General features: G+C 36.6%; 2 protein-coding genes across 4 annotated transcripts in view; one reads left to right on the plus strand and one right to left on the minus strand.

Annotated features, from left to right (window-relative positions):
• Positions 1–5,938, minus strand: part of LOC110456865 (catenin beta-like) — a 29,625-nt gene extending 23,687 nt beyond the window's left edge. Inside the window, exon 1 of the mRNA XM_021507890.1 lies at positions 5,786–5,938. The gene's annotated coding sequence lies outside the window, so the exon portion shown is untranslated. The remainder of the gene's footprint in view (positions 1–5,785) is intronic.
• A 5,091-nt stretch (positions 5,939–11,029) lies between these two features.
• LOC110456860 (uncharacterized methyltransferase YdaC-like) lies at positions 11,030–14,323 on the plus strand. 3 transcript variants are annotated; one of them, XM_021507884.1, is made up of 5 exons: positions 11,030–11,235; positions 11,666–11,896; positions 12,358–12,435; positions 12,644–12,779; positions 13,519–14,323. In XM_021507884.1, exons 3-5 carry the CDS (start codon positions 12,358–12,360, stop codon positions 14,004–14,006), a joined length of 702 nt encoding a protein of 233 aa, XP_021363559.1. In that variant the 5' UTR covers positions 11,030–11,235; positions 11,666–11,896; the 3' UTR covers positions 14,007–14,323. The 3 variants fall into 3 exon arrangements, with proteins under 3 accessions (XP_021363559.1, XP_021363556.1, XP_021363558.1); XM_021507881.1 differs by having other exon boundaries at positions 11,666–11,833; XM_021507883.1 differs by lacking the exon at positions 11,666–11,896.
• The last annotated feature ends 2,219 nt before the right edge of the window (positions 14,324–16,542 follow it).

Raw genomic sequence — 16,542 nt, forward strand, 5'->3', positions numbered from 1 at the left:
AGATTTCGCTAGGCTCAGACTATTGGATTAGTTCACTGGTTAAGTGCATGTGATAATGAATATTACACTTATACATTGTAAAAAAGGTATTTATTCCGATATATTTAAAACAGCACGGATGATGGGTCCGAGAGATTTGGAATCATGATATTTTCATCAACCAGACAACTTTTATCAAAGCAAATTTTGTTACATTTGGACTCCCAGCATCCTCCTACCAAGTGCTAAAGTATGAAGTGTTACCTATGGACATGTCATACTTAGGTGGCACAGTGGATAATGCACACAACCTTTCACCAAGGCAGACAGGATTCGATTCCTGGATCGGATATAAAATGGTATGAAGCCACCTGCCTGACCATGTTGGTATTCCGGTTTCTTCCCACATAAGACCCCCCCCCCCCCCAAGGCCAACAAGAGTGATTAATAAAAGTAGAACTAACTTGTTTTATAATAATATAATAATTGTTGTACATTGAATAAAGGTTTTTTAAGTTTGTACTTGGTAACAAGTTCATGAAGAATAATTTTCTTCAATCTTTTCTACAGGACTGACCAACATGTAAATGGCAAGCGTCGTGCATTTTCTACTTTATTTTCACTGAATATGTATACAAGGCTTCAAGAGAAGTTGTGGAGTTGGACAGACCTACAGAGAAGTTGTGGAGTTGGACCTACAGAGAAGTTGTGGAGTTGGACCTACAGAGAAGTTGTGGAGTTGGAGTTGGACCTACAGAGAAGTTGTGGAGTTGGACCTACAGAGAAGTTGTGGAGTTGGACCTACAGAGAAGTTGTGGAGTTGGACCTACAGAGAAGTTGTGGAGTTGGACCTACAGAGAAGTTGTGGAGTTGGACCTACAGAGAAGTTGTGGAGTTGGACCTACAGAGAAGTTGTGGAGTTGGACCTACAGAGAAGTTGTGGAGTTGGACCTACAGAGAAGTTGTGGAGTTGGACCTACAGAGAAGTTGTGGAGTTGGACCTACAGAGAAGTTGTGGAGTTGGACTGACCTACAGAGAAGTTGTGGAGTTGGACCTACAGAGAAGTTGTGGAGTTGGACCTACAGAGAAGTTATGGAGTTGGACGGACCTACAAGTACACAAATGATATTTTTAGTTCTTTATACTACAACACTGCCAGCTAAGTGAAAATGAATGTTCTTCAGAAACCATGCTACCTAGCTTACCATCTTACCTTAATGTTGCGTTATAGATCAATGAACATAAATTTATTCTACCTTAATTATAGAGCCATGTACAATTACTTTTAGAGCACAAACATGTTCCCAGTACTTGTCCATTAGGCTACTACAAAGCTGTGCGATTGAAATAAAATCTCTATCCCTTTTCTCACTTTAGTACTTGTTCTTCTCTTTGATGTGCCTACTGTACCATTGCTCCTATCAAGTTCCAATCACCGATACCTAAATCCCCTTTTTTTACAGACATGGACTGGTGTAGATCAAACAGAAGTCATGGCTAATGTAGGTCATTGCAAAACATAGTTACAGCCTGTCTTACCTCAATGGAATGGTCCATTAAAGGTTTAAGGCACTGAAACAGGGGAAACAGATTCTGAAATAAATTTGGTCATCAGTGATAGTTTTTCTTCTTCAATTTTACACAGCCAATTCCAGCATTAATTGGGAAAATAAAATATGTTTTTACTTGGGAAGCAGCTCACCCCTAAAACTTGACAAAACAAACACAACAGGTCAATAAAAGGATGGAATTGGGAAATGAAAATGAGATGCTTGGTCTCAAGTAGGGGTGGGTATTACAAATTTCTAATCACAGCATATATTATTGAGTCAGATTTTGTTGTTGCAAGACTTCGTTTGAAATAGGACGCAATAACATGGTGAAGGATATACACGGCTAACTTGATGTCCACTTAATTACAGGTTGCTCCGAATTTAAATCAATAATTCCAATCAATTTGAACCCAGGTAAGGACAGGAATAACGAGCTGTGACATTCAAAGGGGAATTCAAACCGATGCATTATGGTTACAAATGTTCTAATCGATAAATGCTGTATGGCCCAAAAGATTTAAGGAAAACGATCAGCCGATCATAGTAGGGCTCGCGCTGGCGCCATTGGCATAAGTAAAACATGATTGGCGATTTGGACATCACACACACTTGTTGGGAACATATTAAAATATGGCGAAACTGAATCAAGACCGAGAGCTAGCCCTAGGCCTGCATAGCAAGGGAAATATACAACTAAAAGCTTGTCCAAGTTATGTAAATGCTAACATATATGCTCCAATATTGCATTAATTTGAATAACCATAATTTTCAAATTACATATTTGGTAATACTTGTTCATTTATCAAACCAATACAATTCTGTTAAGGTGTTTGTTGACAATTCCATCACTAGACTTTGGTAGGCCTACATGATGTTTCACTTTTGAATTTGGAATGAAGACTGAATCTGTTAACTTAATAATTGTCAAATGACCTAAATCTTAGCCAAGCTTTGCCTTTTTAAAGAAACTACCCATCTGTGCATTGCAAGCACCATTTTTTTTTTTATCTTAGTTGAGTATATATATCATACAATTTGTCTGTTATAGGGGTGTTGTAATATACCTAGAGGGTACATATATCATATTTTGCAATACAGAAGGAAAGTATGTATTCTAATATAGTCGTAGGAATCAAAGGGGCTCAAATGGAGAAGAAACTGTTTTCAGAAAGTCATATATATCACACAGATTGAAGAATTCTGTTTAACCAACCAATTGATAATGAAGTTCCAACTCCTACACCTAGGAAAAATGCATATATGTATGTTTATTGGCGAATCTGTTCATATGTGTAGTAACTTCGCAAAATTAAAACAAATTATTTCATACTGCAATAGTTCATTTGTGTTTTGCAATATGATATACCTGTGTATTACAATGTACCTTTTTTAAGGTATATTGTGATAGCCCTAGGTTGTTGCATAACATTTGGGAAGTTTGTAATTTTAAAATTAAAACTTGGAACTTGACAACAGTCACCACACAGCATTTGGCTTCACTGCTGTCACTTGTGCCAGTGGTTATTTACATTTTAAGAAATGACACACATGATATCAGATCGTAATTTCTGTTCCGATTAATCAGTTTAGTTGACGTCCGGTCGCTAGTTTCTGAACATTGATTAATCGACCCTTGTTTCCCCATGATCGATTATAGTTTGACTAATTTTAGCGTTTACACAAAATAAACTTGGATACTGTTACTCGCCGACAGCAGGTTGTTTTGTCAACGAATTGTTCATTCTTGGGCTCAACAACTGAACGGAACGTCCCACACAACAACCAATCGGAACTTGTGTTCCAACAGCTCACAGCTTTATAATATGGCACGGCATGACATTCTGGAGACAACTCGATGATCATCCGGGGGCTACTTATTCAAAAATGTGTAACCATTTTAGATTTAAACATTCTTAAGCTGGATAGGACTAAAACGTTTTGCCGAAAGTGAGGGCAAATAAATGTTACGTTTGACGGGATGTCATCAGGTGAATGCTGATCCATCGCGACATTTCTGAACATCATCAATCTCATTTTAAAATACATATTATTCAATGCTTATGAGTTTCTGTCAACAATCATCTTGTTTTTGTATGAATGTTGAGCGTTATTGGCGAATTTCTCTAACGTCGGATTTCCCTAGAAAATGAAAGAAGATTTTGGAAAACGAATATAAAATTAAATTTCTGAATTTAAGTTCAATTTGATTGATAATTAGTCGGAAGTGATGACCGAGCATGATTTTTTAATAGATTCCCAACACTATCAGATCATATAAACTATCAAAACAAGCTGAAGACAGCATTTTTGTTTCCTCAATTTTTACATCAGCCTGTTTCTTTATAAATTTGGAAAATACAGCATTATTTGTATAGAAATTGGGAATATATTCCTCAGTTTTGGGTCATTTTGGGAAAATAAGGTACTTTTTAGCTAGGGGAAACAGCCTGTATTCATCAGTAAAACAGAGCAAATAAAACCACTGGCAGAAATCGATCTATATTCATAGTTGTCTCAACAAAGGTACAGAAGTGGCATGAAATTACTCTTCAAATAAAGTTGGACACGCATGAATGTGCAAACAAGTTTTCTTCAAACCTGATGCACAATACATCCCCAAAGCACACACAGGCATATACACATAGGGAGATATTAGCCAGGTAGCATAGTTCAAGTAGTTAGCACCTGATAAGGCAGCTCCTGCAAATTCCTTAAAATTGTATTGACTAATGTATATATATATATGCTAGTTGTAATGATTGTATATCTATGATGGATGTATTTATATCTTTCTTTTGTTTTATTTTGAAATATATACGTTTGAATATTCTTGAACTATTGTGATTTGTCTGGTTTTTAGTCACGCCAATGCAAATTCCTGTTGAAAACAGATTGTTTAAGGAAAGTGCTGAACAGTGGCTTATTCTAGCGAGATAGGGCGCTATATATATAAAATGTTGTATATTTTTATTTACTATTGAAACTCAGTGTTCATCCTCCAAACTCCCAGAGAAATTTCTTGGAAAACCGAACCCAATTCAGATGTAAGCTTCACTGCAATTAAAGGGGTTCATCAAAATGTGTTTCCCTCCAGGTCTAGAGCTAGACTTTAGAAAGCAATACCTGCACTTGCATTATTTTTTTAAATCCATTTATCCTTCATTTTAAAGAACGGTCCAACAAAAAATTTTCACCAAAGAAATCCATGGAAGAATTACAAACTTGCATAAAGCCACTAAAATCTCTGGTTCTCAGATACCAGATGAAATTGTTTCTCTAACAAATGTACCATTTGACTTTTATTTTTCTTGCACAAAAATCTATACCTGTGACATTTAAACTGAAAATATTCGAACATTTCAAGAATTCAGTTTCCTGCATGGTGCAGGTATCAGTAGGGGAGGTCATCCTATATCGATAGCTAAAAATAGGGAAGCTGCCTTGTTTCAAGCATTGGGTGTCCCTTGGTAAGGGGGAACATGAACCTGGGATGTTAATAGTTTTGTCTTCAGGATGAATAATTAGAAAATTGGGAGATGAATGCAATGGAACTTGACTTGTTCGGGCGATGGCGACTAGGTCTTTCAATTGGCAGAGTGTCCATCTAGAGTTTGGACGGGCCAGGGTCTGGCAGGAGGAGATTATTAAATACTCTTTGCTTTGCAGGCAAAATACCAGTTAGCACTTGACACCTGTACCTATCTTCACATCGAGATCGCGCCCTTGAAACCTAAAATAAGTATGAACTAAGCACCCCTGTAACAACGAACGGGGATATTTACAAGCTTGCCAAAGTTGTGCAACTTAATGAAAAGGCACGCATTGAATTTGAAAATGTTGAAGTAGTGTCAATTGCTTTTCTCGTTATATGAATTGATAAATTTGGGTAAATATGACTTTGTTTTGGCAGGCAATCTTCCATTCCGCCATGCGTTCTCAATGACCCCGTGCGGCGAATCACATTGGTCCAGCCGTTACAATACACAACAAAGCAACGTGTTGAACAACTGCAGTGCAAGTAGCCCACATACGCAAAAAGTCATACAGCAAATAAACGTATAGACTGCATTTTAACTGTCCCAGCTGTTCCCGACATTAAGTATACAATGTGTAAGAAATGTGTTGAATTTCAAAATAAACAAAGACCTTATCATTCACCCCTCTTTCAGAGAGACGACTCCTCCCGACATCGCAGCCTTAAAGTAAATTCTGCTTAAAATACAGTCCTTGTTGTTATTTTATGAATACGTACCGAAAATACAAAGCCTCCTCGAACCAAAGGTGGCCTCCGAAACCGTCTATGAACTACAGGACTGTTTTTTCGTCAGTTTTTCTGCACAACCAATTTTCGAATTCACAACATTCAAATTCCAAGATGGCGTTCTGAACTGCTGGGGCATGCGCTGTACATCGAGCACCTGTCATCAGACCGCATCACGCATCGAGTTAAATTATAAGAAAATAGGTCAGTATTATATAAGACAAATATCACGATATATGTTATATATCAACATTAAAATGCCACCCACAAATTAATTTATATATTTTTTTATTCTCATGATCATCAAATCAATATTTGCAATGCTATTTAGAATTAGTGTAGGCTGATATATCTCTACGCGTGAAAACAACTAATCGACCAAGAATGTCAATCAAGCCGGCCCACCCCGTGAAATAACACTGACCCACGATTCGAACGAGAAATAATCAATAAACGTTTTGCATCGTGATTTAATTGTAACTGTGATTCAGTGACCGTCGGGATAGTGTTGCACAATTTACGACTAACATGCAATCGAAACGGTTACAATTAGACTACGCTAGTATATAACAACGGACGTTAAATGCTAAATAAAACGGTTTCATTAAAGAGACATGTACGTTCTTTATTCATTTTAGCCAAATTAATAACCTTGATTAAAATTATATTGGACATTATGCAGGAAGGCACAGATAACGTGTTATGAACGTCTCTGACAAATGTTTGAAACCCGTATCCGTCAAATTTTGAAAATTGTTTGTCACAAAATAATTTGATGTCGTTATCTCTATAGGACTATCACGGTTTTAGATAGCATAATAATCTTATTCCATGATTATATCAAAATGATGATGTCGACGAAAGGAGGAGTATAACATTGTTTTCCCTAAGATTTTGGGTTGTTATATAACATCTGCAAATTTAAATCCAGAGTAATGCACACAGGTGTACAACTGTATTTTTTTTATATATATATATACAACATTTGATATAGCGCCCTATTTAGCTAACATAAGCCACTCTAAAGCGCTTTAAACGGTATATATTTTTATTTTTTATTTTCATAGGAGTTATTTGCCCAAGAAATTAATTGATTATCTATTGCATTTGTAATATGTTTTTTTTTAAGGTTATATATTTCCACGATGTAAAAAAAAAGTACTGTCAGTAGCTTGGCTAACAAAGCTGCATTAAATAGTGGAGGGAAGGAAGAAAACGGCGACACTTAGTAGCGGTAAGATACTGATGGAGATGGTCTTTTAGATAAATCCCCTGTTAAGGTAGATACTGATGGAGATGGTCTTTTAGATAAACCCCTGTTTAGATAGATACTGATGGCGGTGTACCTTTAGATAAACCCCTGTTTAGATAGATACTGATGGAGGTGTTCTTGTAGATAACCCTCTGTTTAGATAGATACTGATGGCGGTGTACCTTTAGATAAACCCCTGTTTAGATAGATACTGATGGAGGTGTTCTTGTAGATAAACCCCTGTTTAGATAGATACTGATGGAGGTGTTTTTTTTAGATAAACCTCTGTTTAGATGGATACTGATGGAGGTGTTCTTGTAGATAAACCTCTGTTTAGATAGATACTGATGGAGGTGTTTTTTTTAGATAAACCTCTGTTTAGATGGATACTGATGGAGGTGTTCTTGTAGATAAACCTCTGTTTAGATAGATACTGATGGAGGTGTTTTTTTTAGATAAACCTCTGTTTAGATGGATACTGATGGAGGTGTTCTTGTAGATAAACCTCTGTTTAGATAGATACTGATGGAGGTGTTCTTTTAGATAAACTTCTGTTTAGATGGATACTGATGGAGGTGTTCTTGTAGATAAACCTCTGTTTAGATGGATACTGATGGAGGTGTTATTGTAGATAAACCTCTGTTTAGATAGATACTGATGGAGGTGTTTTTTTTTAGATAAACCTCTGTTTAGATGGATACTGATGGAGGCGCTCTTGTAGATAAACCCCTGTCAAGATAGATACTGATGGAGGTGTTCTTGTAGATAAACCCCTGTTTAGATAGATACTGATGGAGGTGTTTTTTTTTAGATAAACCTCTGTTTAGATGGATACTGATGGAGGAGTTATTGTAGATAAACCTCTGTTTAGATAGATACTGATGGAGGGGTTCTTTTAGATAAACCCCCGTTTAGATAGATACTGATGGAGGTGTTCTTTTGGATAAACCCCCGTTTAGATAGATACTGATGGAGGTGTTCTTTTGGATAAACCCCCGTTTAGATAGATACTGATGGAGGTGTTCTTTTGGATAAACCCCCGTTTAGATAGATACTGATGGAGGTGTTCTTTTGGATAAACCCCCGTTTAGATAGATACTGATGGAGGTGTTCTTTTATATAAACCCCTGTTTAGATAGATACTGATGGAGATGGTCTTTTAGATAAATCCCCTGTTAAGGTAGATACTGATGGAGGTGTTCTTTTAGATAAACCTCTGTTTAGATGGATACTGATGGAGGGGTTATTGTAGATAAACCTCTGTTTAGATAGATACTGATGGAGGGGTTCTTTTAGATAAACCCCTGTTTAGATATATACTGATGGAGGTGTACCTTTAGATAAACCCCTGTTTAGATAGATACTGATGGAGGTGTTTTTTTTTAGATAAACCTCTGTTTAGATGGATACTGATGGAGGCGCTCTTGTAGATAAACCCCTGTCAAGATAGATACTGATGGAGGTGTTCTTTTAGATAAACCTCTGTCTAGATGGATACTGATGGAGGTGTTCTTTTAGATAAACTCTTGTTTAGATAGATACTGATGGAGGTGTTCTTTTAGAGAAACCCCTGTTTAGATGGATACTGATGAGGTGTACTTTTAGATAAACCTCTGTTTAGATGGATACTGATGGAGGTGTTATTGTAGATAAGCCTCTGTTTAGATAGATACTGATGGAGGTGTTTTTTTTATATAAACCTCTGTTTAGATGGATACTGATGGAGGCGCTCTTGTAGATAAACCCCTGTCAAGATAGATACTGATGGAGGTGTTCTTGTAGATAAACCCCTGTTTAGATATATACTGATGGAGGTGTACCTTTAGATAAACCCCTGTTTAGATAGATACTGATGGAGGTGTTCTTGTAGATAAACCTCTGTTTAGATAGATACTGATGGAGGGGTTCTTTTAGATAAACCCCCGTTTAGATAGATACTGATGGAGGTGTTCTTTTAGATAACCCCCTGTTTAGATAGATACTGATGGAGGTGTTCTTTTGGATAAACCCCCGTTTAGATAGATACTGATGGAGGTGTTCTTTTGGATAAACCCCCGTTTAGATAGATACTGATGGAGGTGTTCTTTTGGATAAACCCCCGTTTAGATAGATACTGATGGAGGTGTTCTTTTAGATAACCCTCTGTTTAGATGGATACTGATGGAGGTGTTCTTGTAGATAAACCCCTGTTTAGATAGATACTGATGGAGATGGTCTTTTAGATAAATCCCCTGTTAAGGTAGATACTGATGGAGGTGTTCTTTTAGATAACCCCCTGTTTAGATAGATACTGATGGAGGTGTTCTTTTAGATAAACCCCTGTTTAGATGAGGTGTACTTTTAGATAAACACCTGTTAAGATAAATACTCTTCTAGATAAACTGTTACGGTTTCTTTCTTCATTTAAACATAATAAGTAACGATGCTGTGATTTCAACACGTATATAAACATAATCTATATTATTTGATAAAATAATCTCATTCTTTCACAATTATCAACCACTGCCATTTTCTATCATATTCAAGGCACACGCATATTTTAAAAATAAAAATGCCGAATTATTGATATTGGACGCCCTCATGTGTTTCTGTACTCTTCCGGAGTCCAAAAAGTCGGATCCAAAATCACCTTCCAGTTTCTCCGATAAACGGCGAACTACAGGGTCGCGGTGCCCGAGTCTATGATCACTAGCCCTTCGCCACTAGGTCGCGGGTTCGAAGCCTATGTGTGGCTGGTCAGTTGTTTTTCTCCGGACACTTCGGTTTTCCTTCACCACCAAAACCTGGCACGTCCTTAAATGACCATAGCTGTTTATAGAACGTAAAATACAATCAATACAAACAATCAAACAATCAATCAACCAACCAAACAGACGTATACAAGCATTCTGTGACGTTTTCTTTATGTAATTAACATATATTACCGTACCCTTTTTGTGGCTTAGGAAGAGTCTTCTTTCAAATTAACGGTTTTCAGGTCCCATCATGTTCGACGTGTGTACCGAATATAATGTGTGTCCCCATACAATTGACCTAGTGTTCCGGTAGCGCAGTGTATAATGCACGACATGTCGGCCGGGGTTCGATTCCCCGATCGGACGTGAAAACATATGAGGTCACCTGCCCGACCACGTGGGTTTTCCTTGGGTACTCCTGTTTCCTCCCTCATTAAGACCACACTCGCGCTAACATTAGCTGAATAGCTTGTTTCATAATTGTTGTAAAATAAATCAAGTTTATGTTTAAATGTGACCTTTTCTATGCATCGAATGAGGGATATAAAAAAGATAGTTGCTCAACTGAGTAAAGCTGGGCCTAAACTATAAGTCTGAAACTATTTTTTTATCATCTTCAGGCTTACTTATCACACGGACTGAAATAATCTTTAGTTCCGCGCTTCTTATAAAAAAGGCTTTCTTTCGTTCCGGCTTGGTATTCATGAAAAGTTCAGAACTCCTTGATGTTGAAAAAAACCCACCAAAAATAAGTAACGATTATATTTTTAAATTTAAAAAAATTACCCACGAAAACATCAGGAGTCTATGTGAACTTATATACAATGGAGGAGGTTTCGCGAATTTTTCAATATTTAAAACAAGTTATAGACTTTAGTATACAGCAGTCGACACCATTGGAAAACTTAAATTGCTTCTTAAGTTATGTTTACTTCCTCACGATAAAAAAAAAAGATTTTAAAACAGAAATATTCATTAGTGATATATATCAAATTTGAGCCCACATTAAGGCTTACATAATACATAATTCAACATGATAAACTAAAACCACGGACTTATTTCTTATTTAATTCCATGCTAAAAACGTATTGTTTTCAGGGCACAAATACATGGCTATTTGATTCATCTTCATTTTATTGGACCCCTTACGCATGAAAAGCTTCGTGGTCATATTTTTCATAATAACACGAACGTGCATCCTTAATCTATAGACCATGATAGTTTATAAATAGTTCACGACACAATCACGTGATACTAATTTGTTCAAAATGGTGGCAGTGTTTTTGGTTAACGACACTGGTATGTTAGAGCACGATTAAGTAGAAACGGGTGAAAAAACATCCTTGACTCGGACGTTTATCATTTTGCTGAAACTAGGTTACATTGACATTGTAGATTACGTCTGACCCACATCAGCTTTATCACGTTGAGTGATATTGGCCTGATTCAGCAAGGTATGTATCTGGATTAACAATTAAGTTATTTACCCTACATTCAGTTTGTACTGTATTTTTTTAATGTTTTCGACTATCTGACATATGATTTATACATCATAATTGTAACAGTTTTGAATATGCCTTCTTTCCTCACCAAGTAGAACGTTCTTCGTTCCACTGTGATGATGTCTTTAGCTGTAATCTAGCCTGAGATTCCTCTAGCTCTGACACCAGACTTAGACGGTTCCGGGTTGTTTCGCCCGAAATCCCATTCGCCCTAGGTTGATTCGCGCTAGGTTGTTTCGCCCTAAAACAAAAATATTAGGGCGAAACATTGTTTGTTATTTTCTTCCAATTTCAGTAGTTTTAAGTCACAAATTAAGTCTTCTTAGTCTTCTATGGAATTAAAATCAATTTCATAAAAAATGTGTTTCTCTTGTTTTTTTAGCGAATGTGACAAACGGCAGATGTGAAAAGCTGACTCTGCTCACACATAATCTACATGAAATATACCTAACACCAATGTAGAAAGTCATCAATAACAGACGAAACAACCTCTTACCAACTGAGACATTTTGACAGATAGATGTCTGGTGAGGGGCCAGAGCACACTACGGTATGAAATCGTGGAATTCTCCGACACTCATGTTTGGGAAGTTTTTAGGTTCTCACCACAAAAGTATGTTATGACACATTACACGTATTACATACATCGATAAATTTATTGATCCAAAACCGCCATTATTATCACAAACAGCTGCTATCCTCTGTCAGTAGACTCCTCGGTATTCACTAATTCACAATTTCTCAACCGTGAGCCTCGCTGTTAGTGCTATGTAGGTTCAGCAAATTACAAAAAGTGGCGGTCTGGAATTCTTCTAAATAAGAATAATCTTCAGTGATGTATTCAAAATGAAACTAAGGGAAGGATACTGAAATATGGAAAATCAGAGTGCAGTGGGACAGGGATCTTAACCCTTTCACCACTGTAGACCATAATGGACTTGTCCAGATGTATGTATAGGAGAGTCTACTTAAGTTACTTAGGGGTGAAAGGGTTAAGTGAAGTCTCCCTAGGTGAATTTTACTTGGTTGATATATAATTGCATTAATGTCACCATACACAATTCTATATTACAGATGCTACGTTGGTACAGAGAAAAACTTGCTCGCAACTTTAATCTACCTGAAAATACTTTTATAGGCAGACATGTAAAAGTAAGTAAGCTTGTATTTTTTTTAGATTTTTTGTGGTGTCAATGTTGGACACAGTGAAATGACTGACTACCTTCTCTTTGAACTTTGTTGTTGAGACAGGGATCTCCACCCCTAACAAGAAAAGACGAGATAGTTGGTTATTTCTGACTAAGTGAGCAGTGATTTTTTTAAATTATCAGTACTGATTGATCCTGTACATGTTTCGCAGAAGCTGTTGGAGAAAAACAATGCCGTGCTGGAGATGGAAGCCGTACGTCTCTGTGACATACAACCTGATCATCAGGTACTGGAGGTCGGCTTTGGACCAGGAATTGGGATACAAGCTGCCTGTCACCTTATCGAAGGTATAACAAGGTCACTGGTCTGATGTGTCCAAAGATCTAGCAAGTGAGCTTAAGTCGTGTACAAGCCCCTGTCAGCTGTAATTCAGCCTCCATTGTCAACTCAATCTAATTAAAATCATCTGTTACATTGGCTTCGTTCACTTCGTAGCTTGGAAGTTAACGAAGCTATGTAACAGATGATTTTAATCAGATTAGCTTCAATTTTTCCTTTTTAATACTTCTTATCTAGAACAGCTGAACGTATTTTCAATAAATTTGGCATGAATCATCCCTAGACCAGAGAGAGTGTTACATAAGTTAAGGGTTGAAGGGGAGGCCAAAAGGCAAAATAGATAGGAATGGCAACCTTATTTAGTTTGGAGCATCACTAGACTTAAGAAATGTTATGCTGTATAAATGATAGATGACATTTATCAAAATGTGGTAAAATGTTTCCTGTCATTGCTCTAAACATCTTTTGTTATTTTGATTTTTAGGGTCAATAACAATTAATGAGTGCTGGCCACCATTGTCTCAGTTAGTGGAAACATAGTTTTACTCTTATTCAGCAAGTAGGCTAATTAGTTAGACCCAATTGTCTTCTTCTGTAACTCTGATTTTCAAATTAGGGTTAAGTATAATTTTTGGTATGGAAATGGACCATAGGGTGGTAAAATAATGCAAGTGTGTTTATGAAAATATTGCAACATAATGCTAAAGTGAGTAAAATGTTGTCACAGAAAACTTTTGTTTCTTTCAGATGGGAATGGTACTGTGCAAGGCATTGATATTTCCAGCTTGATGCTGGAAACGGCTACAGAACGTAACGGTAAATTCCTACAGACAGGAAAGTTGATTTTACACCTTCAAGACGTAGCAGACAGTACGTTTGATTCTAACACATTCGATCGTGTGTTTCACTGCAATTGTTACTATTTTTGGAAGGATAGTTTACAAGCTGCTAAAGAACTTTACCGAGTCATGAAGCCGAGAAGTATAATGGTTACAACATTAGACCATGACGCCATTATAAACGCCCAGAAAAAGAATTTATTGCAATACGGGAAACCTGATCCTGAGGAATACATACACGTGCTAGAAACAGTGGGATTCAGAGACGTTCGAATGGAACATTTAAATCATGAAAGATCCGGACGTAAATATCAAGCCATTTTTGCCTACATTGGGGATAAAAAAGAGGACAAATACATAGATGAGGCAAACAAGGGGAGACTATCTGTAACATGAAATAGTAAAGGGAGACAATCTTTGAAATACATAATGTGTGCAGAAGAGAGAAAATGGAAGAGGGAAAGACTCTGGCTTAAAATGGAAGATGTTTGAATAGGAAAGGAAACTAAGGGGAGACAAACCAATAAGTTAAATGGAAAATGTATGCATAGGATAAATAACTAAGGGCAAATATTCTTTAACACAAAAATGGAAGGCATATGCATAGGAGAAGAAACCAGAATGAGGCAGTCTATGACAAGGCACTGAATGGAACAGCTCCTCAGTACCTACAGGAGCTTGTTATCCTGTATCAGTCATCATGATCACTGCGGTCGGAGTCAGAATCTTTGTTGTGTGTCCCAAAATCTCGTACTGTGACCTACGGAAACAGATGCTTTGGGAGTGTTTCGGCTACGCTGTGGAATAGCTTACCATCTGCTATTAGAAAGTCAAATACCCTGGCCAAGGGGGACATCAAAACTCACCTCTTCACGTCTGCATTTTAGAATCTTTGCAAAGACGTTTTGTAAATACCACCCTTTTATTTGTTCAGTTATGTGCACATTGCTTGCTTAAATGTATAAAAGTGATTGTAAGCCTTTTTTTTCTTTTTTTCCCCCACAATTATAACCATTACTTTTATCCATATGTTGTAAAGCGCTTTAGAGTAATTTTACAAATTATATAGGGTGCTATATAAATGTTGTATATTATTATTATTATTTATGATAAAAAGTATTTAGCACATGATAATTTATGAAACACAGGTGAGTTGATCTGTGACATAAATTGAAGATAAATACGCTCAGGAGTATAAGAACACAACAAGAAAGCACTATACCCCTGTAATAAATTGGTGGAATGAGTGTAATTTGGGAAGGGGAATAAATGTTAATGCAAAGTAGAAACATGAACTTTTGTTATTCTGCAGCTTGTTCTGAGAGACATTTTGTTGAAAACTGGGATCAGTTGCACTCACAAGAAAACGTTAGGTATGTCAATGGAACAATAGAAGTTGGAAGGGCCTTAACACTTTTAAATACTGAGTAGAGATCCCAATTTTATGATATGTGTCCAGCTACAAATAATGCTGGTGACACATACAAAATTTCTTGATATTCAGTGGAAAACTAAGACGAGTCACATTTACAAGAAAGTGCTATTTCTGTTTCCAACGGAAACAAAATCATTAGTAAAGGGTTATAACTTTGTAAAAATTGAAAAAGGATATTCATATGATAAAAGAGATACATCAAAAATTCATAACATTTGATTGAAAACTTTGGGGCAAGTCACACTCTAAAGAAAGTGTGTTGACAAAGGGAAAAAAAAAAAAATCGAAATTGGAAAAGGGCAATAACTCTTGTTAAAATTGGTGCAGGATCCTGTGTTTTTGGTACCTGAATCTTCATAATGATAATGGTGGTACATACAACATTTTATAGCATTTGGTTGAAAAATGTGTGAACATTTGTGCACACAAGGAAGTGTTAATGGACAGAGGGACAGACAGACAGTTTGATAGCATAATATGCTCCCCTTCATGGACATAAAACAATGAAATGGAAATAGTAACATCACATATAAGACCTATGTAAAGTAGAGGAAACAAAAGGGAGATAATCTGATATAAAATGGAAAACATATGCACTGGAAAAAAGACAAAATGGAGAGAGTTTGTCGCATAAAAGGGGACTGAAAGGGGAGAAAGTTTCAGTCATAAAGAATCGTTTATTACATTAATGTAAAAAAAAAAACCATTGAATTACCGGTAATACAGAATGATAATTACTGACAGAAGTTATAATGGAATTATGTAATTAAAACAATGATAAATATGTGATATAATGTAACAACAAGTACATGAGAATTAGGACACTGATTTTTCTTTCTAATGACATAATTTGAAAGTGAATGTGACAAGTGTATGTATTGTAGTGAGCTATGACATGGTGCAGTATCCGTCGTCCGACTGTCCAGTGTCGACTTCTGAATATCCAAGAGGCCTTAGATCATGATATTTGGCCCACAGCATGCTAAGGAAGAGGGCTATTAGTTCCAACAAAATAATGATGACACACTTTCAAGATCATATGGTTCTTATTTGTTGAAACATTTAAATTACTTCTTCTGACATACCAAGAGGTCTAGGGCCATGATATTTGTTCTGTTGCATGCCAGAGTGAAGGGCTATTAACTTAATTCAAATGAGAGATATTGTCCCACTTTTTATATGCCCGTCATCTGATGGGTCGTATATTGGTATGGGCTGCGTTGTCCGTCCGTCCGCTAACTTTTGTTCTTGTCATTTCCAAATAAGGGCATTGTGTAGTAAATGCAAGAACTTTTTTTTAATTTTTTAATCAATTCCTTTCAAATTTTGTACGGTAATGCTAGAAGCATGGTGAAAGGCAAGTGTGCTATCCACTGCAACACCGACCAACCTTCAACAACACTTCACAGGTGTGTTTACAGTGATCAATGACATGTTGTAGATATAAGTATTCAACAACACTTCACAGGTGTGTTTACAGTGATCAATGACATGTTG

The sequence above is a fragment of the Mizuhopecten yessoensis genome, unplaced genomic scaffold (assembly GCF_002113885.1).
Source record: "Mizuhopecten yessoensis strain PY_sf001 unplaced genomic scaffold, ASM211388v2 scaffold8931, whole genome shotgun sequence".
NCBI lineage: Eukaryota > Metazoa > Mollusca > Bivalvia > Pectinida > Pectinidae > Mizuhopecten > Mizuhopecten yessoensis.